Genomic DNA, 25,414 nt, shown 5'->3' with positions numbered 1-25,414 from the left:
AGAATATAGTAAGCAGTTTGGCATTCATAAAAGTCAGATAAAAAGTAGCTTCCCTATTTTAACCCTTATCAAATTTTCTTTGTTGTGTTTAATTATTTTATTTCACAGAGGTCCGCTGTCAAAAGGGCTTTTGCCAAGAAGCGATTGATTTTCAGATTGGCATCAATAACCCACAGAGTTACCAAAGCTTTGTTTCCATAAGTTTGGGTTGCAGGACAAGGGATAAGGTTTCATCAGGCTGCTACACGTAGTAAGGTGTAGATATGTGGTCCTACGAAGTACAACCACAGTTGCAAATATGAGCTGTCTTTGTGCATTATTGAATGTGGAACTGTGATAATTAGCAGGAAGTCATTACAGAGACAATAAATCATAAATATCCTAGTTTTCTTATTTCTCATTATCTGCTTTTCTGAGAAATACGGTGACTGGTGCTACATACACGTAGCACTTCAGGGGCTACATTTGGACATACAGAGGTGAAAAATGTATTAACAACACCAAATTGATGTCTTTTGAATGGGTTCAAACACAAGAAAGCACATACACACGTGTAAAACACACACAGGCAAGAATAATCTCTCTCCCCACTCTCATGTATGTCATAAGTGTTTACCTTCCAGCTAGGATAAGCTATAGCTAGGAAATGAAATTAACTATTCATTTAAGAAATGAACTCAGCTCTCACAGTGTTATGGTAGCTTTGAGAATCAAGAAGAGGAGGTACTGGGCTTCCCTGGTGGCGCGGTGGTTGAGAATCCGCCTGCCAATGCAGGGGACACGGGTTCGAGCCCTGGTCTGGGAAGATCCCACATGCTGCGGAGCAACTGGGCCTGTGAGCCACAACTACTGAGCCTGCGTGTCTGGAGCCTGTGCTCCGCAACAAGAGAGGCCGCGATAGTGAGAGGCCCGCGCATCGCGATGAAGAGTGGCCCCCGCTCGCCGCAACGAGAGAAAGCCCTCGCACAGAAACGAAGACCCAACACAGCCAAAAATAAATAAATAAATTTATAAAAAAAAAAAAAAGAAGAGGAGGTACTTTTACTAAAGGAAAGAGTGAAATACACATTAGAACAATATAACAGTAGAAGAGTATGTTTCTGGTTTATTAGACACATTTTAAAAGCACCTCACTGCCTACAGGGGAAACACTGCTGCTGTAGTGATTCCTCGGCCACTCAGTTCCTGTAAACAGTCCAGCGTTACAGATGTATGAGAGAATGTACTATGGACATTAATGTTCATGTATGAAGGAACTCTGATCCTTAGTTGCGACCACAGAGCACACTCCTTGTTTGTCTGTACCAGAAGGAACCGGTGTGCATGGATATGGCACCACAGGCTGTTAAATTTTGAAATGATTCCTTACCCCGTGGTAAGCAGATGCTTCTCCAACCACTCCTGTGCCCTCCTCACGCAGCCACTGCCTGCCCTATGCCCTGTGATTTCCCAGGCCTCCCCATCCGTCAAGTTCAGGATGGGCCTCCTGCTCTGGAGCCCCTTATGATTAGTGGGTGCTGGTAACAGACAGCTCCCCTCAGTGTCCCCGAAGACCCCTTCCCTAGGATAGCCCCTCTGGAGGGCCGCCTGCCAGCTAGACACATCTGATAGAGCTTCTCCTCCTGCCGCCATCCCACGTGCCAGCCCCACCTGGTCCCAGCAGGAGGAGACAGAGCCCCGGGTGGCGGTGACAGCATGACACTGGGCAGGCAGATGACCAACTGCCTTTGGCACCAGCCCCAGGCCCTGCGACCTCGCTGCCCTGCGACCTCGCTGCCCTGCGACCTCGCTTCCAGCTGGGCTCTCCAAGTTCTCCTCACGTGGCCACTTGTAGGAAATGCAAAATCTGTGGGCCTTGGGCCTGCATGGCTCTCCGGGGGGACAGGAACAGCCGGTAGCCCTAAGGGCTGTTAAAAAACTGAACATCTCTTCTGGGTACATTAACTTTCTCTGATGCTGTGATTCAAAGAGGTAATGTAAATACAGAGCATGACTGACTTCCATCCAGCAGATGTAGCTGCAAGATCTCAACTTACGATGTGGCAAAGGTGAAGCACACTTATTAAGCACCGACTTTGTCATTCATGGCACAGTTTGTCACCCCTCCCCCCAACACACACACATACACACACATACACACACACTGTACAAGGGTTTGAACAACTGAGCCTTTCAGAAAAGTATAAAGTTTCCCTAAATGTATATTTAGTCACTTAAAAGAAAATGAGATCTTTCATTAAATCCCTGCAGAGAGTAAATATCTCTACAGACATTTAAGACTTCTCTTAACATTTTAAAGTTGAAGAAGGATCAAATCATACATTTTCTGAAAATTTATTTACAAGAAGATCAATTCTAACAAATGTTATACACTTAAAGCGTCTCTCCTTGAGAACAATATACATAAAGTATAAGTTTATATTGATACTTGCTTTTAGATGAAGCTGATTGGTCCAGTGCCCAATGATTTTGTATTCTGTACTTTTGTTGGTTATTTGATACTGGAAGATATCATAACGACCAGGAGCGTCTCCATTTTCATTAAAAGTGACCGGTGTCCCAGCACTGCCTGTAAATGTTTAGAAAACAATGTTAACTTTTCAGTGAGATAGACCACTAGGCTTATTTCTCCGTAAGAAAAAAATGGTAGATAAAAAAATATTGTGCATAGTAAGAGATATGAAGCTAGTAATCCATACAAGGTCATTCTTGGTAGCATAATATCTCTGACATGAAAAGAAGCCCAGACATACTTTCAGGAAGAAGACGTGCTTCATTACGCACACTAGAAAGTAACTGATGAGAATCCAAGTTAGGCGACAAACGTTAACAGTTAAATAAATAAAAGTTGATAGGCTGGACAGCCAATAGTGGCTACGGAGAATGGCAGTTAATAGAGAAGAGTGTAAACGCCTTGAAGCATAACAGCTATTGTACAGTATGAACTATGAACAGCAATTCAAAATGTGGCAGGAGAACGTCGCAGCCAGATTCCCTAGAGTTTTACTTTATTCTGACTTGAACTCCACTCTGAAGCAAGTGCCGTATTCTATGTCTCTTCTAAGCCTCTGCTTTTGCTACTTCTGCCCAAGAGTCTATCCATGTGGGCTACGTTTAGGATCCTCTCAGTGGGTGAGGCAGTGGTCGCTGGGAAGTCCCAACTCCGCTCAGATCATAAAAGTTCCCTCAATTCACTGTGATAGTGCAATAGTGGCGGGGCAGCAGGATGCAAGAAATGTCATCTTTTCTAACCTTCCATTTCTCCCAGAAGCTTTCATCTTTTTCTCTTAATAGCTTCTGCTCACTTTTACTTTCTCTCTCATTAAGTTTTACATAATCACAGGTTTTAAGAGTAGAAAGGGATCACTACCTGCAATGTTTTCTTGTTCCATCTATAGTCTCACTTTCTATATAGAATTTCCTTTTCTCTACTAGCCTTTGGAGGCTGCCCACAGCCCACACCTTCATCTTCTTGCCTTACTCTTTACTATCTTGACAAATTCGCCTGACAGCAATCCCTTTTCTTTGTGCCAATCTTCTCTCTGCACGTTCCCTTCCCTGAATTTCTTCTCACCGTATACCGGATTTAACTTCTATACTATACTAGAAACTGTCCTCTTCTTACTATCTCTTTTCTATATTTCACTCCCCAAAAATATATACTACTAATAGTTATACATGTCAACTCTATATATTTCCATCTTATAATGAGTTCCTTATTCTACTTGTGGAGTTTTAAACTAAAACCAATAATCACAAAAGTCTAAAACATTCCTCTTTGGAATCTTCCTAAAATTTGAATGCAGTGTGAAGTCTCTGATGAGATGCCTGGTATCTGCAAAAAACTGCTAAGGACGCAAGAGATGGCACAGCATGGAGGAAAGAGCACTGTTTTGAGAGTCAAGAGCTGCACATTGATGCTCACTTTGCTTCTGCATTTATTTTCACAACTTACGTACTCTCTTTTCTTCACTTGTCACATAGGGACTTAAACAATAAAGATGAATATATTTTTAAGTCTCAAAAGATCTAAATGCATTTAAATTATTATTATTAGTTCACATGGGAAGTGACTTTATATATAAATCAAGAAAGAAATAGGGAATTAGAGAAAAAAATAGGAGCTCTCCAATCAACCACTATCTTAACTACTCCTTAGATACTCAAGTGGAAACCCATGTGCTATAACTGATCAAAACCTTTTCTAACTCCAAGTGAACGTGAGCAGGTTAACTTTTAAATCCTCAGATTCCTCATCTGTAAAATGGGAGTAATAATAACACTCATAGAGTTGCTATGAAAATTAAACAAATAGTTGCAAAGAACAATGCATGTGATAATTAAATATGATGATGATGATGATGATGATGATGATGATGATGATTCACCCCATATGTATTCTCAGTACCTGCCCATGCAGAGTAATAGACAGGATATTAAACATTCTTTAAGTAATATCTAGACAAAGGATTATGGGAATTCAATGGGTAAGAGATTACTGGATGGAAAAATACACATTAATTATGAATTTCACATTAACATCATCAACAAGTCCTGACATTTACATACCATTTCAAAATTCTGATGTCATGTACTCCATGAATAAAGTAATATTTACTTTTGTCTCACTAAATTCCCCAGTGTTGTCATATCCCTCACTGAATAGCTCCTCATCTCCTACAACAGCATCCCAGTCTTTTTTACCATAATGATACCCAGGCTAGGAGAATGTCACCTGTGTAACACATTCTCATGAATGTACTCTGAGTTATATATAATTCTTAGTGGGCTAACTGTTTCTATATCTCTTTTCTCCACCTCAAGAAGGTATATTGGAAAGCAAGCTAATGAGAGCTGTATTATCCCAAACATAATTGTCCAACTTGGATACTTCAATATAATTATTAATAGCAAGTTACACTAAATTTGGCATTGCACCAAGAGGCAATATACTAAAGTATACATACTATATAAAAGTATAATATACTAGAAATGTGGGTTTGGGGGCCAGATCATCGCACTCAAACCCCAGCTCTGGCACTTATTAGATAGATGATCTCAGGTGAGTTACTTGATCTGTCTGTTCCTCACTTGGCTCATTTTTAGAATGGGCTAATTGTAATTCCCATCTCAGAGGGATATGAGGATTAAATGAATCAGTATACAGAAAACATTCAGTAAATAGTAAGCATTATATAAATATTAACTATTATTTCCTTTATTGTTTTATGGCAGTGCTGTGTTTGAGATCCAGGGTCTATATGAGAGCATAAGAACTTCTCAGTGAGCATGTATGGCTTTTCTGGAGTCACCCTTTCTAATCCTTGTTCTCCTCTACGAACACAAAGCCAAATATACCTAAAATCCAGTTCTTTAAATTCACCATGCTCTTTCTCACGATCCTGTTTCGCATGTTATTTTCTATAAGTTCACTTCCTCCTTTATCCTAACCTTTCTTCTCTATATAATTCCTTCAAGATGTGTCTTAAAGGCACACCTATAAGGATACTTATCTTCTAAATCTGGAGCAGGGACCCAAGTGTCTCTTCATGTCCTGTCCTTCTCTATCATGGCACTCACTACTCTCTGTACACTTGTACTGTCCATCCCCATTCCTGATCAAAACATTCATTCAACAGATATTTATTGAGAGCCTATTATGTGCTCAATACTGGGTGGACCCTCTGCCTTCCTCACAAGACCGTGGTCTCCTTAATAAAGGCAGAGTGCATTTCTTATCTTTGTGGGCACGGCACCGAAGACTGCTTGATATTGAGTGTGCAATCAATAAATTACAGTAGAGCATGAAAGAGGCACCCACTAATTCCAAGCAAATCCACATTCAGCATCTTCATAGCATTATGAACTTCACTTATATCAGCTCTCGTCTTTTATGTTCACAAATGAAGGGACCAAATAAGTCCCTTTTACACTGTTATCAGTGTGATGTTAGAAACCACTCTTGCAACTTGCTTTACTAATCTGATTTCTGATCTTGGGCTAGGCTTGCGGTTGAATTACTTTAACCCTTTCAACAAAGAACTGATTCAATTGCATATTGGCTTATCTCAAATAATTGCCCTGGTACTGTGGTCTATGTAACAAAGAACACCCTTGAGTAACTGTGAGAGGCTATGTTGTTTATTAATTTCAACAAGTAGAAATTTGAAAGATCACCCTTTGTATTGAAACTGGGCACCCTGAAAAACAGAATTAAGCGGCATTTTGTCCAGAAAAGAACTTGAAATGACAAACGTCTCCATATATCCATCAATGTATTATGGTTTACTAACAACACAAGTAAGAAATATAAATATATTTTGTTAGGCTAAATTCATATACATATAGTAAATTATGCTCCAGCAAGTTTTCTTGTGTTTCTTTCCATCCTAGACTTTAGTTATTTCAGAAATTTTGAAGTGCACTAATTTTTTACATACTCTTTAATCAATGTGGGTTAGTGGAGAAATGGAAACAAACAACATGGAGGTGGAGGTAACTTTTACTAGTCAGATACTGCTCTCAGAGTCTATATATCACCTTGGATATTTTCTGTTCAATATGAAATGCATGGAAAAAACTGTATTTTTGTTACTAGGCATGTCAAGCACTCCAACGTGCTTTGGTAGGAAAAATGACCTATCCAATGAAGATTTTATTTGAAAATATTGGCTCTGTTGAATATTGTTCTGGGGAAGATTATGAGCTTGGGATCCAGGGACTGGGGTTTGCTTTCTGGCTCTGCCAGTTACCTGTGTAATCTGGGCAAGTTACTCTCCAAAAACCTGTTTTGTCAACTGTCAAGAGAACATTATAACCCCAACCTCCCTGGGCTATTACAAGGGCTGCATGAGACGATGCATGTGAAGCACGTAGTATGTGACTGGCACACAACAGGTGTGCAATATGTGAAAACTATCATCATCATTATCCATTCCTCTGCCGACACTTATGCTCCCTTGATCTACATTTTCTTGTTTCCACAACGCAAAAGGCAATGCAAGAGTAATTCATTCACTTTTATGTGCAAATATTATATATAAATGTATTTATAAGTGTAAGGCGCTCAGTGTATTGTCATGTTTATTACTTTTGTTTCTCTTTCTTGCTACAAAACTATCCCTTTTCCTTCTCATAACCACCTGTGCTATTGGGTAAGCAGGAAAAAATAAGAATGGTAAAATAAAATCAGTTAATTTAGTAATTTTTAGCACCCTTAAAAGAAGAATGAATATATGAGATGGAAGTCATTGACCAAATGCCATAGGAAATAGCAACTTTCAACAGAATCTCAATTATTCATGCTCTCCCTTTTCTTATCCAATTTATTTTTATCAAGTATTCATTACAACAGTAAACAGAGCTATATATTTGACTTAGAATCATATGATAGTTTATTTAGGAATCAGTCAGATTACTCTTACATATCTCAGTTACTTAGCCTTTGTTCATTGAAAACTTCAGCATTTGGCTCACTGTATTCCCTTCCACCCATATTCCTGTTATCATTTCTAGTGGCTTCATCACACACCTGAATGACTCAGCATCCTGGCCTCTACATTAGCTGACTTTCACACTTTCACATGCATTTCACCCGCCACTAACATGATCAGAATCTAAAATCAGTAACTACATCATCTCTCAAATTGTGTTCTCTGGATACCACCTTCTGCCCCCACTGCAACAATTCTATGAGCCCCTAAATATAGTGATTCATTTATTACCCCAGTTTCTCATTGTATTTCACCCCCATGATAGTTTCTCTTCCCTCCTAGTCTTGCATAGGTTCTATGATGTTCCTTCCAAATGCCTTCTGTCCTTTTATACTTCTCCCCTCTCTGTCTGATTTTATTCCTCTGCCAAAACACTCATGATTGAACTCAATTGTACATCTTCTTTTCTTCTACTCAAGCAGCTGAATATTGTTTAAAAAAGTCATAAAACTTTACTGCCTGGCAAGGCCAGGACTAGATTGAAGCATGTGAGATGCCTTGGGCGTGACTCTTGAGAGTGGGCGCCTCCCTAAATTCTGCTCGTTAGGTGTCCCACTGCTTCATCTAGTCCCGACCCTGCTCTCTGGTCTTACCTTAAATTCATGACCTCAGATTCCAATGTGTAGTCAACATTGTTTTCTGATTCTGCCATACTTTCCCAGTGAATCCACTTCTCCCACTTCTGGATGACTAACTGTTTCATGTCGCACACATCCAACATTTTCCTCCCCATTGCTTCAGCTTGTCTGACTTTCTCACCGAGGAAAAGCAGCAATAGGACAAAGACTCCCTCCTCACTCCCCAACAAAACCTACAGCCTAGCTGCATCTATGCTCATATGATCGCTTCCCTCCTGCTGAAACACACGTCCCTCGTCCAATCAAAGGCGTGTTCCTCCCCTAGTGCTAGGACCCCCCCTTCACTCTCACTCTCCGTGCACTTTGTCTCACAGTTATCTTCTTTCTTTTACATCAACAGATTTAGACTGTCTGCAGTGGTCCCTTCAGTTTACAACTGAGTTCTCATAGCTCTCATCTTAAAAAAAAAAAGCAAGCAAACAAATCCCATTACTAACCTTACTGCCTCATTTATCCACTCTCCTTAGCAGTAAAATAAAACTTTTTGAGTGAGCTGTCCTCACTCTGTTTTCTTATTTCCCATTAACACATCAGACCATGTTAATTCGAAATGTAACTTCATACCTCCACTGATGAGTCTCAAATGTATACACCTAGCCCTGAGTGCAGACTTACCAATTACCTGTATCTCCACTTGGTTGTTTGAGAACCATCTTACACTTTACATATCCAGACGCAACAGTCCCCACTCAAAACACGTTCCTCACAGTCTTTTTCCTCTTAATAAGGAGCTGAGGACTGTCTATCCATTCAATCAATTCAAAAACCTAAGTTAAAACCCCACATATAAGTGTAAAACACAAAGAGTGAACGTAAACTATGGACTTTAGCTAATAGCAATGTATATCAATATTGGTTCATTAATTGTAACGAATGTACTACATTAATACAAAACATTAATATTTGGAGAAACTGTGTGTGTGGAAGTGTGGAATATGGGAAACTTCTGTACTATCTGCTCAATTTTTCTGTAAATATAAAGTTGTTCTTCAAAGAAGTTTTAAAAAGTAAAAGAAATAAGAAAATTATTTTCATTAAAACATTTGTGTAACCCAATATATGCAAAGCATTATGACATCAAAATGCAACCAATATACAAACATTAATGAGATACTTTACACTTTTTTATATATCACATCTTCAAACTCCTGTGTATACCTTAGACTCACAGATCATTGCTATTTGGACTAGCTGTATTTCAAAAGCTCAATAGCCATCCCTATTTAATAGTGCAGGTGTAAAAGACTAATTATTTCAGCAGTTATTGCTCTAAACCTCCAGTCACTGGGGAAGAAGTCCATGGCTGAGCCTTTCTGATCTGGCCTCCACTTCAATTTCAACTGGACCAACTCCCCACCCCCGCCTTCAATAGTTTCTCCCCTAAAAAGGTGTGGATTCATCCAAGTCTGACCCATGGCTCAGTGGATGCCAGAACTGGAGAGAAGATCCTAAAATAAAATTCAAACTGCCCCAGTGGTAAAAACAAATAAACGCCCACATCTAAGACATTAACAGGTCCTGTCTCCAAAACATATCCAGAATTTCCCCATTCTCTCCATTTCCTCTTCTCTGCACTGGTCCAAGCTACTGTGATCTCTCCCTGAACTCCTAGCCCATATCTATGTTCACAGTGGTGAACAACAATCCACTCTCCATCCTGCGGCCAGAGTGATACTGTAAAACACACATCAAATCAGATGGCTCCTCTCCCTAAAATCATGCAGTGGCTTCCCATTTCACTAAAATAAAACACAAAGTGTTTATCATGGCCCTTAGGCCTTGTTAATTCTCCAGTCACTTGTTTCTATACTTCATCCACCCTGGGATCCTTCTGTTCCTCAAACACATGATGTTTGCTCTATTTCAGTACTTTGGTGTTTCTTGTTCTCTCTCTCCCTTCTCTCTTTCTCCAATGGTCTTCCCACTTGGATCTTTGCATGGCTTGGCTCCTTCTCATCATTTAACACATACACACCACTAAATATAAAATAGATAACAAACAAGGACCTACTGTATAGCACAGGGAACTATACTCAATATTTTGTAATAACCTATAAGGGAAAAGAATCTGAAATGGTTTTCTTTATCTGATTATTTTAGTGTGTGAAACAAATAGGACAAGGAATACAGTTGAATGGCATTTCTAATTCTCTCAGCCAACCCTCCTTCTTGATTTTTCCATCAAGAAACTGAACTGACAATTGTACTTTCTCTTGTGGAAATGTCTTTATGATCTTGCCTTAAAGGTATTTTAAGAATGAAAAGTGTCATTATCAGGAATGAATAGCACAATTTGAGAAGTAGAAATAACAACCTATAATTGTACTGATGGTACTCAAATAAGCTGATTGAATGTTTAAAATAAGAAAAAAATCCATTATTTAGTGATACACATTTCAGGGAAGCAGATGAATTAAGAGGTTTAAATAAAATCTCTTATAAGAAAAGTGACCGAAGAGATGATAAAAATATCAAATGTTTGTTTAAAGGAAAGAAATGCAAAAGAATATGTAATAATTAGGCAATATTAAGTAATACATTTTAAGAGGAATTTGGGAACAAACCGAAATGTGTTGCAATCCTCGGATCTCAGTATATTTTCATTCGCTGACAGAAAACCTCTCTTTATCTAGAGCAAACTTATTGTTTCTTTCGTGGGGGTATTTAATACCTTATAGATATTTATTTGTATATATGACTTCCATTATAAGTTTTAATTAATCATTGTATTTCTAACAGTACTACATTTATGAGTACATTTATGAAAGTGTCTGTGTATGTGAGTGTATGTGTGTGTGTGTGTGTGTGTGTGTACATATATTCTTGCTTTTTCAAATTTGCTGTGTACTAGGAGGAGGTCTCTGACTAGTCCAATGTGTTGCTGGAAAAGAAAAAAAGATGCTTTTACCATCTGGATTTAAAATTGTCAAATTTATTAATTTTTATAATGAATGCTTACTAAGAAGTTTAAAATTTTTCTTTTGACATTCACATTTTTAATTTACCCACAGTTGACTTATGATGTGAGGTCGGTATACAACGTCACCTTTTTCCTATATTGATTATCATTTTTTCATCACTACTCCCCTTTTCTGAATGACTGGACAGATGTTTCTCTTTTATACCTGTTACATAGAGAATGTGCCTTTTTCTGGCCTTTCCCTCCTATTCCATTAATTCATTTGTCTCTCTTTGACCCAATATCATACTGTATAAATTACTAAAGTTCCATAATAAGACTGATAATGGTATGGCAAGTCCCCACTCCCTATTCTTCTTTCTCAGAAGTATTCTGACTTGTTTTTGCTTTAGACTCTTCTGTATACAATGTAGAACCATCTTTTTAAGTTCCCTGAACAATCCTATTTAGATTATGATTGGAAAAATATATAATATCTATAAATCAATTGGGGAAGATTTGATATCTTTATAATATCTTCCTATCCATGAGCATAAGTTGTCTCTTGGTTGTTTGGATCTTCTTTTGCAAGATCTAATGTAGTCTTATAATTTTCTTTCCACAGCACTTAACCATTTTTTGTAGACTTACTCCTAGGTAATTAATATTCTCTGATGCCATTGTAAATGGTGGCCAAAATTATATTATCTACTACTCTGCTGCTAGTATAGAGAATTCAGCTGAAGGTTGTTTTTTTGCTTGTTTTTGTTTTGTTTTGTTTTGTTTTGTTTTGTATTAGTCTTTTATCCAGTCCAGAGGTGATTCTGTCACCCAGGGGTATTTAGCAATGTATGGAGATATTTTTGGATTTTGCAGCTGGGGCAGTGCAACTACTGGTGACTTGTGGAAGAGGCCGGGGTGCTACTACACATTCTACAATGCACAGGACATCCATCTCCAATAAAGAATTATCTAGTTCAAAATGTCAGTAGTTTTAAGGTTGAAAAACCCTTGTGAAACTCTTTTTATTATACTTAAGGATTTATCTCTATAAATTCTTAAAACTTCTTTAATCTCTATGTAAAGAATCATGTTAACTGTAAATAATTACAATTTCATTTTCTCCTTAACAATTCTTATGCCTCCAATCTTTTTCTTTCTTCTTTTTTTATTGCACTTTTAGGACCTTCAATGCAATTTTGACATGAAGTGGCAATAGTGGACATCCTTATACTTCTTCTAACCTTTAAAGAATATTTCCCACATTCTTCATTTAGGATTATGTTTGATCTAGGCATTTTATATGTGTTTCTTATCAGTTTAAGAAAGTCCCTTTTATCCTACATGTACTAGATTTTTTTTTTATCATGAGTATTTTTTTAGTGTTAGCAATGTATTTTATACATCTTTTCAGACAAAGTATTTTTCTTTTAATCTGTTACTATAATGAGTTACATTTATGCATTTTTCAGTTATGTCATGGAAGCTTGGGATGGATCGAACTTGCTTTCAATATTTTTTGCACTGCTGGATTCAATCAGTTAATATTTTGTTTAGAATCTTTATATTCATACTCATAAGTGAGATGGAACTGTAATTTTCTTTCTTATAATTTCCTTTTTGTTTTGGTTCCAGGGTTATACTGGCCACATAGAATAAATTGGAAAATATTCCTTTTTTTTCTTTTCTCTGCAAGAGTTTTTATAAAATTGTAATATCTTCCTTGAAAGTTTTATAGAACTCACCTGGAATTACCCCAGATACCATCAAGAGAGTGAATAAATCAGTTGTGGTATATGGGATATTTATACAATGGAATATTATACTGCAGCCAAAATGAATGAACTACAGAGACAGCCATAAATCTGGATGAATCTTAGCAATATAACATTAAGTGAAAAAAGAAAGTACCAAATATACATTTTACAAAGGTATAAATGATTAAAATTTTAAAAAATCTGTGTGCTTTTTTGGGAATACATATGCAAGACAAATCTATTTTAAAAGGTAGGAATGTTGACTGTTTGGGAGTGATGTGAGGATGGGTTGGTGATGGAAAAACATGTTTGGATACAGTTTTTTATCACAATCCTAGTTTTGGGGGACAGGGGAGTATTTTCACAGATGCTTATTACATTCTTTGAAATAACCAAATAACTAAATAACTAATTAAATAGATGAAAATGGACCTTGCATAGAAAAATTATGAGCATGTGTCACTAGCCAAGGAACCAAGAGGAGAAAAGAGAAAAAGAGAGACAAAGAGAGAAGGGAGAGAGGGAGGAAGAAAGGAAGTAAGGAAGCAGAATGAAGAAAAGGGAGAAAAAAAAGAAAAAAAAAAGAATAAAAAAAGAAAAGAGAGATATATTAAAAATTATAAAATAGCTCTGCTATTATGCCCTTGGAGAATACAAATACTCCCTGAGGGTCTATGAACCCAAACAAAATAGGTCACAAACAGAACTAGTCAAGCTTCTGTAAGAATTCCCAGTTTATAAAATATAATGTCTGGGATTAGAATTACATTATATTTTTAAGCCAAAAAGCTTAATTCACTTTTTACTATGAAGATTTCTCTGAAGAGTAAAATAAAGCTAAAATTCACCTCTTACCAGTTGAGTTATTACTTCATTTCTTGCTCAATATCAGATTGTTCTTTTATCTTCGGTTATGCATGCCTTTGTAATAATTCATTGTTTGAAATATCATTAAACATACAGTCTTTCAATATGGTTTGGAATTAATATTTTGTTAATATTTGCAAAATTACAGTAAGCCAATCAAATACAGATAATTCTATAGGAACAAATGTAGGTGTCAAAGTGTCTAAAGAAATGGATAAAATATGAAACTAGAGAGATCTACTCATTTCTGACAATAATTTATATATTGAATTAAAAAGGATACCAAATCATTTATTTATAATGGATCTGATTTTCTGTAATTACACAAACTGTCAATGTATATTATGCCACTGTGATAAATGTGACTTGTCTATGTTACCATGGTGATTTGAGGTGTTTCTATTCTATGCTGCATGCATAACAATTTGGAGCATAATCAAAAGAAACACTGAAATATGTAAGTAAAAAAAACCATCATAAATTTTTTTTAAAAGTGTAGTTTGACTTTCACATATCCCTTTTAGAGGCTGATCCATTAAACGGATGAAAACAATAACTATTAAATAATATATTTTATTTCAAATATATATAAAATACTTACAAAAATTATTTTCTGCCCAAAATAAAATATGAATGATTACCATAAACTAGAACTCTCAATTCATATTCTCTGACCACTACTGAAGAAACTGACATTTTTAACTAAAGCTTTAAAGAGAGTAAAAAGTTAAAGCAAGACTAAGGAAGATAAACATCAAAAACTCCTAAAGATTTAGAAAAAACAATTAAGTGCTCATGTTAATTAATCCTTGAGTCAGAACTAAAACTAAAATTATAGAGTACTATTTAACAGATACTAATATATTTCAAAACTAGAAGATATGGTCAAGCCTGCCCTCAGAGAGAAATTTAAAGAATTGAGGTTAAAAAGCACATGAAAAGATGCTTAACATCACTAATTATTAAAGAAATGCAAATCAAAACTACAAGGAGGTATCACCTCACCGGTCAGAATGGCCATCATCAAAAAATCTACAAACAACAAATGCTGGAGAGGGTGTGGAGAAAAGAGAACCCTCCTACACTGTTGGTGGGAATGCAAACTGGTACAGCCACTATGGAGAACAGTATGGAGGTTCCTTAAAAAACTGAAAATAGAGCTACCATATGATCCAGCAATCCCACTCCTGGGCATATATCTGGAGAAAACCATAATTCAAAAAGATACATGCACCCCAATGTTCATTGCAGCACTATTTATAATAGCCAGGACATGGAAGCAACCTAATGTCCATCAACAGAGGAATGGATAAACTGTGCTTTCTTTAAAATGTAGTAAAGACCTGGAAGAAAAAAATAAGGTGTCTTTTGGTAAAAACCACACTTCATATCAATGGCTAAAACACACAGATATTAGCAGAGAGAGAAGTAGCTCTCAGAGTCTGCTGATAGCAATGTTCTCCCCTACACAAATGAGAAGTAATATGGGAGAGTCTGGTTCAGTTACTCTGATTCTGTAAAAAAATTGCAGTTCACCAATGAGTTCAGTGCAGGTCAGTCGGGTAGCTTATCTCTGAGAAGGTCCCCAATAGTATTCCTGCATTTTTGTCTAAAAAATGTTAGCACCTGAAAAAAAATGGAGGTGTATGTTGAATAATTAATGATAGCTAACACTGACGTTTCTGAAGATTTTGATATTATACACTTTGGGCCTGGGTCTGCAAATACTCGGAACTCTTGAATGACAAAATCTTTTTGGTTAAAAGGAAAACAACTTTGTACTAAAACAAATAGTTGAGATAGTATTCATTACACTGATATTCTTGTATAATTTAATCTTAAATTTTGAAGACCTTTAAATAGCTAAAAACACAATTTTTTCCTAAAAAGCTCCATAGGAATTCTTAAGCTCCATATCCAAAAATAATGTGTATTAAAATAATATCTTCCTTTTAATAACTATGTGGTTCATAAGGAGTATCCATATTAACAAGGGATTTACGTCTCCATTTTACAATTAGTTTAGTTTAGCCTTTACATCAATTACAAAAGAACAATCAATTTCTCATATGTTCTAGTATATGTATCAAAAGTATAGGAAAGAATAACACTATATGTTTTAAATCCATATTTATAAAAATTTCCTGGTATATTAATTATTATAGTTTTGTATTGGAATGCTATATAGAAATTAGTTTTAATTAGGAATAAATTTCTTGGTTCCATTTAAAAAGAGAAGTGGGTGTATTATTCATGATCATTAGAGAAACAATCTGTTGTCATTTTAAAGTTTTGTTTTATGGAAACACATTGGGTTAAAAAAACTAATTAAGGAATTAAGAGCAAATAGAAGTATTTTAAAGTGGTTCTATATATGTCTGTGAACATAAAAAGTTAGTTCTCTACCCAGGACATCAGCAGCTCTCTCTCTTTTTAACTGCTTCCCATTACCCAGGTCACAGCACCACAAAAAATATGTCCTAAGGAATATCTGACCCTACCTTAGGAATTGCTCTAGGCTTTGCCTATTTCCTCCCTTTTGTTCATCAACTGAAGGGGTTTCCTAATTCCACAAGCTGTGAATGGTTTCTCATTTTACTTGTTACCTTTGCATTTCAAAACTCAGCTCCAGACTATTTAATCTCAGTGTTGATTTAGACCCCTATAGGGATCTGCCTCTCATATTTGCTACTGACTACAAGCTCCAAATTAGTATCGCAGAGTGCTTTCTAACCTAACATAGTCCTCCTAGTCACCTAGAACCTGGCCCTCATCAACCTTCCCCCCTTGGCCTTCCTGCCCTTCCAGGGCAATTGTACCTCATCGTTGTCTCCATTGACATCATCACCAACATCATCAACCAGTTTTGAGTCCTTAGTACTTGCTGAACATTGTGGATATACACAAACATAAGGTTACCCTTTACTTAAGTTGATCCATGAGATCTTAGTGATTTTATCTTTCTTTAAAGCAGTGTTGTTAATGTTGAATTTTAATGATGGAATGTTAAATAATGAACATGAGCGTCAGGATCAGACATCTATCCAAAGGGAGAAGTGTCTAGTGGTTGAAAGAGCAAAGCCTTTGGAATCAATCGTGCCATAGCTCATGGACCACTGAGAAAGTATCACTGCGTATGTTCCCTCTTCTGCATGAGGTGAATATCACTTATATCATAAGGTAGCTGGAGGATTAAAAGATATAACATTTTAAAAAAATCATATGTTAATAATTATCATAGACCCCATCCCTCAGTGCCATGTCTATAAAAGTAGAATAAATCAATAACTTTGTTCAACCAAAAAATTAATTAACTAAAACTCTGTTTCTCCCATTGATATAATCAACTAAGGGTGTAAAAAAATTAAACAAGTTGACATTTCATTTTTGTCAACATGAATTTCCATTTGAAAGGAGTTAATGCCTTATAGCTATTTATGTTCATAGTGGTGATTAATATCAAATTTCTGCATTTCACTCTATATTTAGCTAATTGAGAATTGATCTGTTGAATACCACCAAAATTATGAAAATGTAATAATCAAAAACATTAAACGCAACTAACCCTTTACTCTGAGCTTTGAAGACCAAGCTTCATGGAGGTTTAATGTAATTATTTGTTTCTGTGAATAAAACTAAAATTTCAGTACATTACAAAATATTTTCTTTCAAAATTAAAATTTTACACCAGATAAACTCTGAGGAATATATTTTTTATTTCCTGTTATGAATCTCACATTAAAAAAAATACCTTTACCTAAGAACTCTGGCATATCACTAGAATTAGCATAGTAAGTAAAGTAGCATGTCAACATGCATAATATGTGTGATGTATGTGTTCATCACGTCACATACAGAGAGGAAAGTTGATCCCTTCATTGCACTGGATGACACTGGGATTACAGGGGCACCTTTTAGAGTTCTAAATTAATGTCATTCAGCTTAACCATGAGTTGCTCACTCACTGTAATAATAACATGATTAAATAATTTACTTCTTTACTCAAATAATATTAGACTTCCTAAATACACAGAAGCATTTACATATCATAAAGTCATAAAATCAGAGAGTCAAATAGTGGTTATTAGGGGTTAGGGGGATGGGGGAAATGGGGAGGTGTTGGTCAAAGAGTACAAAGTTTCAGTTATGCAAGATGAATAAGTTGTAGAGATCTAATGTACAACATATGGCATTTGGTTAACAATACTGCAAGAGTTGACTCTAATGTAAACTATGGACTTTAATTAATAATAATGTATCAGTAATGGTTCATTAATTATAACACATATATATCACACCAATGTAAAATGTTAATAATAGATAAAACTGAGGGCCAGCAGGGAGAGGGGTAATAAATGGGGACTTCACTTTTTGCTCCATTTTTCTGTAAACCTAAAACTGCTCCAAAAAATAAAGTCTACAAAAATAGCATCTAAAAAAAAAAAAGAAGAAGTGGTACATATATACAATGGAATATTACTCAGTCATAAAAAAGAATGAAATAATGCCATTTGCAGCAACATGGATGGACCTAGAGATTGTCATACTGAGTGAATAAGTCAGAGAAGGACAAATATCATATGATATCACTTATATGTGGAATCTAAAAAAATGGTACATGTGAACTTATTTACAAAACAGAAATAGAGTTACAGATGTAGAAAACAATCTTGTGGTTACCAGGAGGAAAGGGAGGGAGGGATAAATGGGAGATTGGAATTGACACATACACACTACTATATATAAAATAGATAACTAATATGGACCAACTGTATAGCACAGGGAACTCTACTCAGTACTCTGTAATGACCTATATGGGAAAAGAATCTAAAAAAGAGTGGATATATGTATATGTATAACTGATTCACTTTGTTGTACAGCAGAAACTAACACAACATTGTAAATCAACTATACTCCAGTAAAAATTTAAAAACAGTACTGCATTATATACTTGAAAATCTGCTCAGAGCGTAGCTCCTATAAATCCTCTTACCACACAAACAAAAAAATTTTGAAAAAAATATAAATAAATAAAAGGGGCAAGAGGAAACTTTTGGAGGTAATGAATAAATTTATAGCCTTGACTGTGGTATGGTTTCACTAGTGTATAATTATCTCTAAACTCATTAAGCTATATACATTAAATATGTATAGCTTTTTGTATGTCAATCACACCTCGATAAAGTGGTTTTTAAAAATTCACTACCAAAACCATAAACATTCCTCTTTTAGAAAGTTGGATATCCCAGGTTAATGGTGATAGCTCTCCAAATTTTTTTTAATTCATAAGATGAAGTTCTAAATGTTCCCAAATATCTGAAAATAATAATAACAAAAATATTATTTGGAATTTTCATGAAGCTCTGTTTTTCTTCCTTTGAAATTGCTGAATGCTTTATGCTTTCTGATTTAAATGTCTTCAGATACTGAGCTCTCGGAAGTTTATAGAAGCACTTAACTTTATGACTAAAAAACCCTCAGAAACTTATGTAAAATATATATTTTGTATTTTGTAGTCCTGAGAATAGCCTAGGAGAACAGTGTATGTAATAGATACTAGACAGCAAGACCCTGCAAGTCTCATATCTGAAGAAAAACAAAATCAGAAGCCATACTTCTGGTTTGGTTTATTTTTCAGTCATCTGAAAGCCTGTAGAAATTCTATCTATATCTGTTAGCTACCTCATAATTAATTAATTTGTTCTTATACCCTAATTAAATTCAAATACAAAATGGGAAGTTAGAAAAAATAACAAAAGCACAATAATGGAAAGTAGCTTTAAAAACTTGGATGCCTTTGTAATGATACATCTTCCTATTCATTTTTCATTACATTTAACTTTTGTCACACTAGTTTCTAAAGTTCCTCATCTTCTCAGTGAAAATGACATTATTGCAACAGTTATACCATATCTAAAGGATAAGTTGTAATGTTACCTGGCAACAACCAATAAACAGATTGTCTCATTGAGGAAGGGGAAAAATTAGTGTTCACATTTTCTTGGTCCATAATCTAGTCTGCTGTGTATACAGAAGGAAACTATATCCAAGGGCCAACATCCAATAAGATATGCTCTATCTAGTCACTGCCTTTTCAAAACCAAGCTCATGTAACTGACCACCTTTATCATCGAAAATAGGAGGAAGCAGAATATTGTCAAATATCAGATGAAATGAGCTGAATATTAGTGTTGGAGAACAATGATGTTTCTATTTTTAACAAAATATTCATTATAGAGATATTCATATTTATTGTAAAAAATCTGGAAGTCAAGATAAGCAAAAGAAAGACAGGAGAATAAAAAAAGAATATTGGCCCATCATCCTACTATAATTTAGTGAAAATGGTTATTATTTGAACTACATTTTTTCCTATTATATCTACAGCTATCTATTCAAAAAACAATGATATAATACTATCTATGCAGTTTTAAATCCTTCCTTTTTCAATTAACAATAATTATGGAAAACTCTATATGTCAATACGTAACGATCACTAATATAATTTTATTGGCTATACATTTATTCTGTTTCTATATCTACCATATTTTACTTAACCAATTTCATAGTGGTGGATACTTACATCATTGCCAATTATTTGGTCATATAACAACATTGCCAAAAAAATCTCATGCTTATTACTTTGTCTAATAGTCTGCTTTTTTAAAAATTTCTTTATCTGGGCTTGCTGTGTCAAAGTGAACAAATATTTCAAATTCTGAAGTGAGTAATTTCCTTCTAGGAATTTTACATCCAAAGAGCAGTGCCTATGAATAACTGCTAATATTTATATAATATGAAAAAGCCTTAAGAATTATTCTAGGATGCAAACACACACACACACACACACACACTTTTTTCTCTGGCCTGTTTGTGTGCAGTGCTTAATGTTCACACAAATTACCCATGATATTTTTCAAAAGCAGACGCTAATTTAGTGGGTCTCGGGTGGAGTCTAAATGTCTCCATTTGTAACATGTCTAACAAGCTCCCAGGTGATAACAGCCTTGCTGATCTGCATATCATGTTTTGAGTAGCAAGAGCTTACAGATTTAACAATGTATTGTTACAAGATAATGAGGAAAGTTTTCACCTCCACGTCTGCACATCACTAACCTAAATTCCACCGACTTCTAAGGGCTCTATAGAAGAGCTTTATGAAATGTTTATGAAATGTTTATACCACCTGCAATAGTTAGTAAACAGGGTGCATGTGAAAATGCATTATTCTGGAGAGAACAAGTACTGTAATCTAAAATTCAAAGGGGTCATGACACCAAATAGCTTGTTGATGATTTTTTTATTCTGCTTTACGGACTGATCAAGGTGTGCTCCAAAATTCCATCTACGTGCCAGATCCCTCCTCCGAAGGTCTTTCCCAAAGAAACACCACGGCAGTTGACTAGTCCACAATCATTGCAGCCTTCTCTCTTAGTGCATTTGTGTAGCACAGCACAGATAATCTAAAAAAGGGTATTTATTGGCTTAAGGAATAAATGAATTTTAAAAACATTTCGGATAATTAAAACTGCTCTTAAAGCAGCCCCCTCTGAAGCTGCTGTGAAACATGAGGATGTCAACTCAATACTGTTGACTCGGAATTGCCATAATTATAACTGGCTTCTGGTTAAAGCATTAGCAACACGGTGTTGGAGAAGCCAAGCATTCCTGTATTTTTCAAATTGAGATGTCAGTTCTTTTGAGAATAGTGGGATGTATGATTTATCTCCCTGAGAGAAACACATTGTGAATTGAAAACCTATTTTTGAAACAGTCACAAAACTTGGGGGGAAAGAGGTTGTGATAACCAAAGAAAAAGAAAAAGAAAAACACAGTTCTTCAAGTATACATAATCAAATAAACTAAAATCTCTATGGAACAAAAATAAATAAGGACTCTTCTGGAGATGGATGGTGGTGATAGTTGCACAGCTCTGCCAATGTACTTAATGCTACTGTTCACTTAAAAATGATTAAAATGATACACTTTGTTATGTATATTTCACCACAATTTTAAACAAACAAAAGAATAAACAAATAAATAAATAAAGACTTCAGATATTTCCAGATACCAAACAACCAAAAAGCAAATACAATAATGGCTTAGAAACTGTTGCTTTGCTCAAAAATGCCTGTTCTTTCCTTGTACAGAAAATTACAACATAGAACATTAATGTCTCTCTGAAACATGTGGCTAGAAAAGAAGCATTAGCCTGTTGTTTAAGCCAAATGTAATTTGGGTAATTATGTTCTAGCTGCCTCGAAGTCCCCTAAAGTCTCTCATAATCTGTGTCACTTCTATGCTTAATCTGTTTATAGCAGTCCACACTCTTTCAAGAGGTCATTACCATCTGCCCCTAAGGTGGCTGGATTTCAGCAGGAGGGGACATTATTCCTATTACAGAAGTACCCAACATGAACAATTATCCCCCGGAAGGTTGATGATGCAAATTTACCTGGAAGCACCTGGGAAAGAAATGGGAAGTCTCCATAAAGATAGGTCATTGTTAGAAGTGATCAAATTAGCCCCCTGTTCTTCCTAACTCCTGAAGTTTGGTTTAATCAATACTCTTTCAGGATGGAAGTACACTTTGTAAAAAATTAATAAAAAGCATTTTATATAAGACTTTTCTGTAACATGAGTGTGTTTACTATTATATTTTGAAAGAAATGATACATCTACTTTTTGAAAATGAACTTGTATTAGGTGCTAAAATATATTTTTTGTTTTGTTTTGTAATCCTGGATTCCCTAAATATCACTGTTCAATTTTAATACTTTCCTTCCCCCCCGTTACAGCTCTGTATAGGGCCAACTCCATCCAGAAGCAGAAGAAATGCATCTTATGTGACCCAAACGCCTCCAGAAATCTTCCTACTGCTCTAGCACAAGGCAGCGAATTCCTACTATTAGCATAATTATTTAGATTAAGCAGAAGGTTATGTGTAAAATGCAACAGTATTGCTCTGGCAGGTTAACCTACTAACTTTTTTATACATCAGCACAGAAAACTGTATCTCTTAGTTAGATCAGTGCAAGATTCTGATGGTTTGATGCATATGAACAAGCAGGTTTCTTCAGAAAGGTAATTCAGAGTATTGGAAGGCAGCCTGGGTGAGCATGTATGGACGGACAGACAGAAGGCACTACAGAACAAGATGGAGAGTCATAAATACTGCCAGCAGGATCAAAGAGGAATTGTCAGGTATTGATCACTAGCATGTGCCTAGGATGACGTTTACCTGCTTCATCACTTAGTCTATCTTGCGTCTCTGCTATATTTCTAGGTGCTAGTCTCCTTAATAAGTCGGCAACATCCCAGTCTAGTCACTCTAGAGTTATTCTCATTCTTTCCCTGAATATTCATCTCAGTTTCTTCACAAAGCATGATCTTTGACTTCTGAAAAATTTCCCATGTATCTTTGTTTTTTTCCAATCCCTTGAATGTACCACCTTGAAACCTGATCTAGCCCATGAACTTTCTAAATGGTCTCTGTGGTCCTCCATCCAGCAGAGTGATGGCTCTGAAACACTAGTCAAATCATGTTACTCAAAAACCTAGGATGGGACTTCCCTGGTGGTCCAGTGATTAAGACTCCGTGCTCCCAATGCAGTAGGTCCGGTTTCGATCCCTGGTCAGGGAACTAGATCCTGCCTGCTGCAACTAAGACCTGGAGTAGCCAAATAAATAAATAAATATTAAACAACAACAACAACAAACCTAGAATGCCTCCCAATTGCCAATCAGATAAAGGTCAGTTTTGCTTAGCTGGCATTGGAAGCACCCCCATGCCCACCTTTGCACACTAATCTGGCCTCACTGCTTTTTCCATCTCACTTGCCACTGAATCTCACTGCACAATCTAGCCACTCAAGATACACACTAGATACCCCTGGCGCAGCATCCACTCTCCCAAAATGCCTGAAGTTTTTTGAACAACCTGAAATGCATGTCTGCCTTTTCTTCTGCTATCAAACTCCTAATCCTTTTTCAAGTTCCTGTCCAAATGCCACCTCCCTGACGCTTTCTTTTTTCCTGCTATTTGGAAATACCTTTAGCCCTTTGCTTGCCTCTCTCTTTATTAGATCTATTTAATTTTGCATGGGAGTATATCTACTGACCATGTAGGACGTCTACTATCTCACACACTACGAACTGTATGAAGTAAGGATGTACCCTATCATCAGAAGCCATAGTGCCTTACACAAAGCAAATGCTTAAGAGCCATTTATTGAATTTATTTCCAGCAGTGTAGGGTCCAAAGGCCAAGAGAAGAGTAATCCAAAAACAGTAGAGACAAATTGAAGGGACTTAGTGTCACGGGTATTCCATAGGATTATATCCAGGCTTCATTGTACCTTCCATGATAGTTTTCTGAATAGTCTCGTTACATTAGTAAGGGGTCAATAAACCTTCTGGAAGTCAGTCTCCAGAAGGACTAGCTCATTTTGGAGTTACAGTCAAGCAAGAGGAGGCAATGACAGGAGGATATTCCTTTCCCTCCAAGCCTAGGAAGAATGGCATTCCAAAAGCAAAAGGTAACAACAGATGAATGGATAAAGAAGATGTGGTACATATATACAATGGAGTATTATTCACCCATTAAAAAGAATAAAATAATGGCATTTGCAGCAACATGGATGGAACTAGAGATTATCATACTAAGTGAAGTAAGTCAGAAAGAGAAGGACAAATACCATATGATGTCACTTATATGTGGAATCTAAAATGTGACACAGATGAACTTATCTATGAAACAGACTCACAGATACAGATAACAGACTTGTGGATGCCAAGGAGGAGGGAGGGGTGGGGGAGGGATGAACTGGGAGTTTGGGATTAGCAGATGCAAACTATTATACATAGAATGGATAAACAACAAGGCCCTACTGTAGCACAGGGAAGTATATTCAAAATCCTGTGATAAACCATAATGGGAAAGAATATGAAAAAGAATATATATATATATATATTCTGCATCACTTTGCTATACAGCAGGAATTAACACAACATTGTAAATCAACTATACTTGAATAAAATAAATTAAAAAACAATACAAAACAAATCAAAAGCAAAAGGTAAAACTGGGCTAAATTATAGTAGCAAGAAAATGGCACAAATAGACATTATTAATACCAATCATGATAAAATAATATATAGTAGCAATACCTAGATTTTCATTAGCCAGTTCCTACAGTAATAGCTTTGTGCTGAGCAGCCTCAGAAGCTATGATGTGAACACGACCTTCCGCCAGGAGCCCAGGGCGCTCTGGTTGGATGATGTGAAGGATCATTAACCACATCTTGCTGAAGAACATTATGGGTTATAAAAATGTCATCTAGACCATGCCGACAAGCCCATCTGTATTTAAGGCTGAATCCCTTTGAGAGAAAAGCACTCCATGTGGCTCAATGGGGCTGTGATTTCAGATGTCAGAATACTATTAACACATAACCAGAGCACACAAGCTGTAAGAGAGTAGTTGAAGGAATGTGGGATATGAAATCTTTCCAATTGCCTCGCTTAGAGCCTAAGTACTCCTCAGAAGAGTACATCTTAGGAAAAACAAAAAACAAACACTTTTAAAGAATTTTGTAACCTATCAATAAAATTAATTGGAACCTAAGATAGCTTTTTCTGCAATTGATGGCTGAGATTCTATTTGACAGGATGGTGAGGATGAGAGATAAAGACATTTATGATTGGCTCAGGATTCCTTCTGTCATGGGGGCAAAAGTGTTTTGTGAGAATTAACCAGG

General features: G+C 36.0%; 1 protein-coding gene across 2 annotated transcripts in view; it reads right to left on the bottom strand.

Moving 5' to 3' along the window:
• GRM8 (glutamate metabotropic receptor 8) overlaps nucleotides 1–25,414 on the bottom strand; it is a 784,383-nt gene that overhangs the window by 152,382 nt on the left and 606,587 nt on the right. For both annotated transcript variants that reach the window (XM_059932657.1, XM_059932658.1), the window contains exon 7: nucleotides 2,433–2,569. In XM_059932657.1, coding sequence (XP_059788640.1) covers nucleotides 2,433–2,569 — 137 coding nt within the window. The remainder of the gene's footprint in view (nucleotides 1–2,432; nucleotides 2,570–25,414) is intronic.

This window comes from Balaenoptera ricei, chromosome 9, assembly GCF_028023285.1.
Source record: "Balaenoptera ricei isolate mBalRic1 chromosome 9, mBalRic1.hap2, whole genome shotgun sequence".
In the NCBI taxonomy this organism is placed as follows: domain Eukaryota; kingdom Metazoa; phylum Chordata; class Mammalia; order Artiodactyla; family Balaenopteridae; genus Balaenoptera; species Balaenoptera ricei.
The sequence above is the reverse complement of the archived record's forward strand: the minus strand, read 5'-3'. Positions and strand labels throughout refer to the sequence as shown.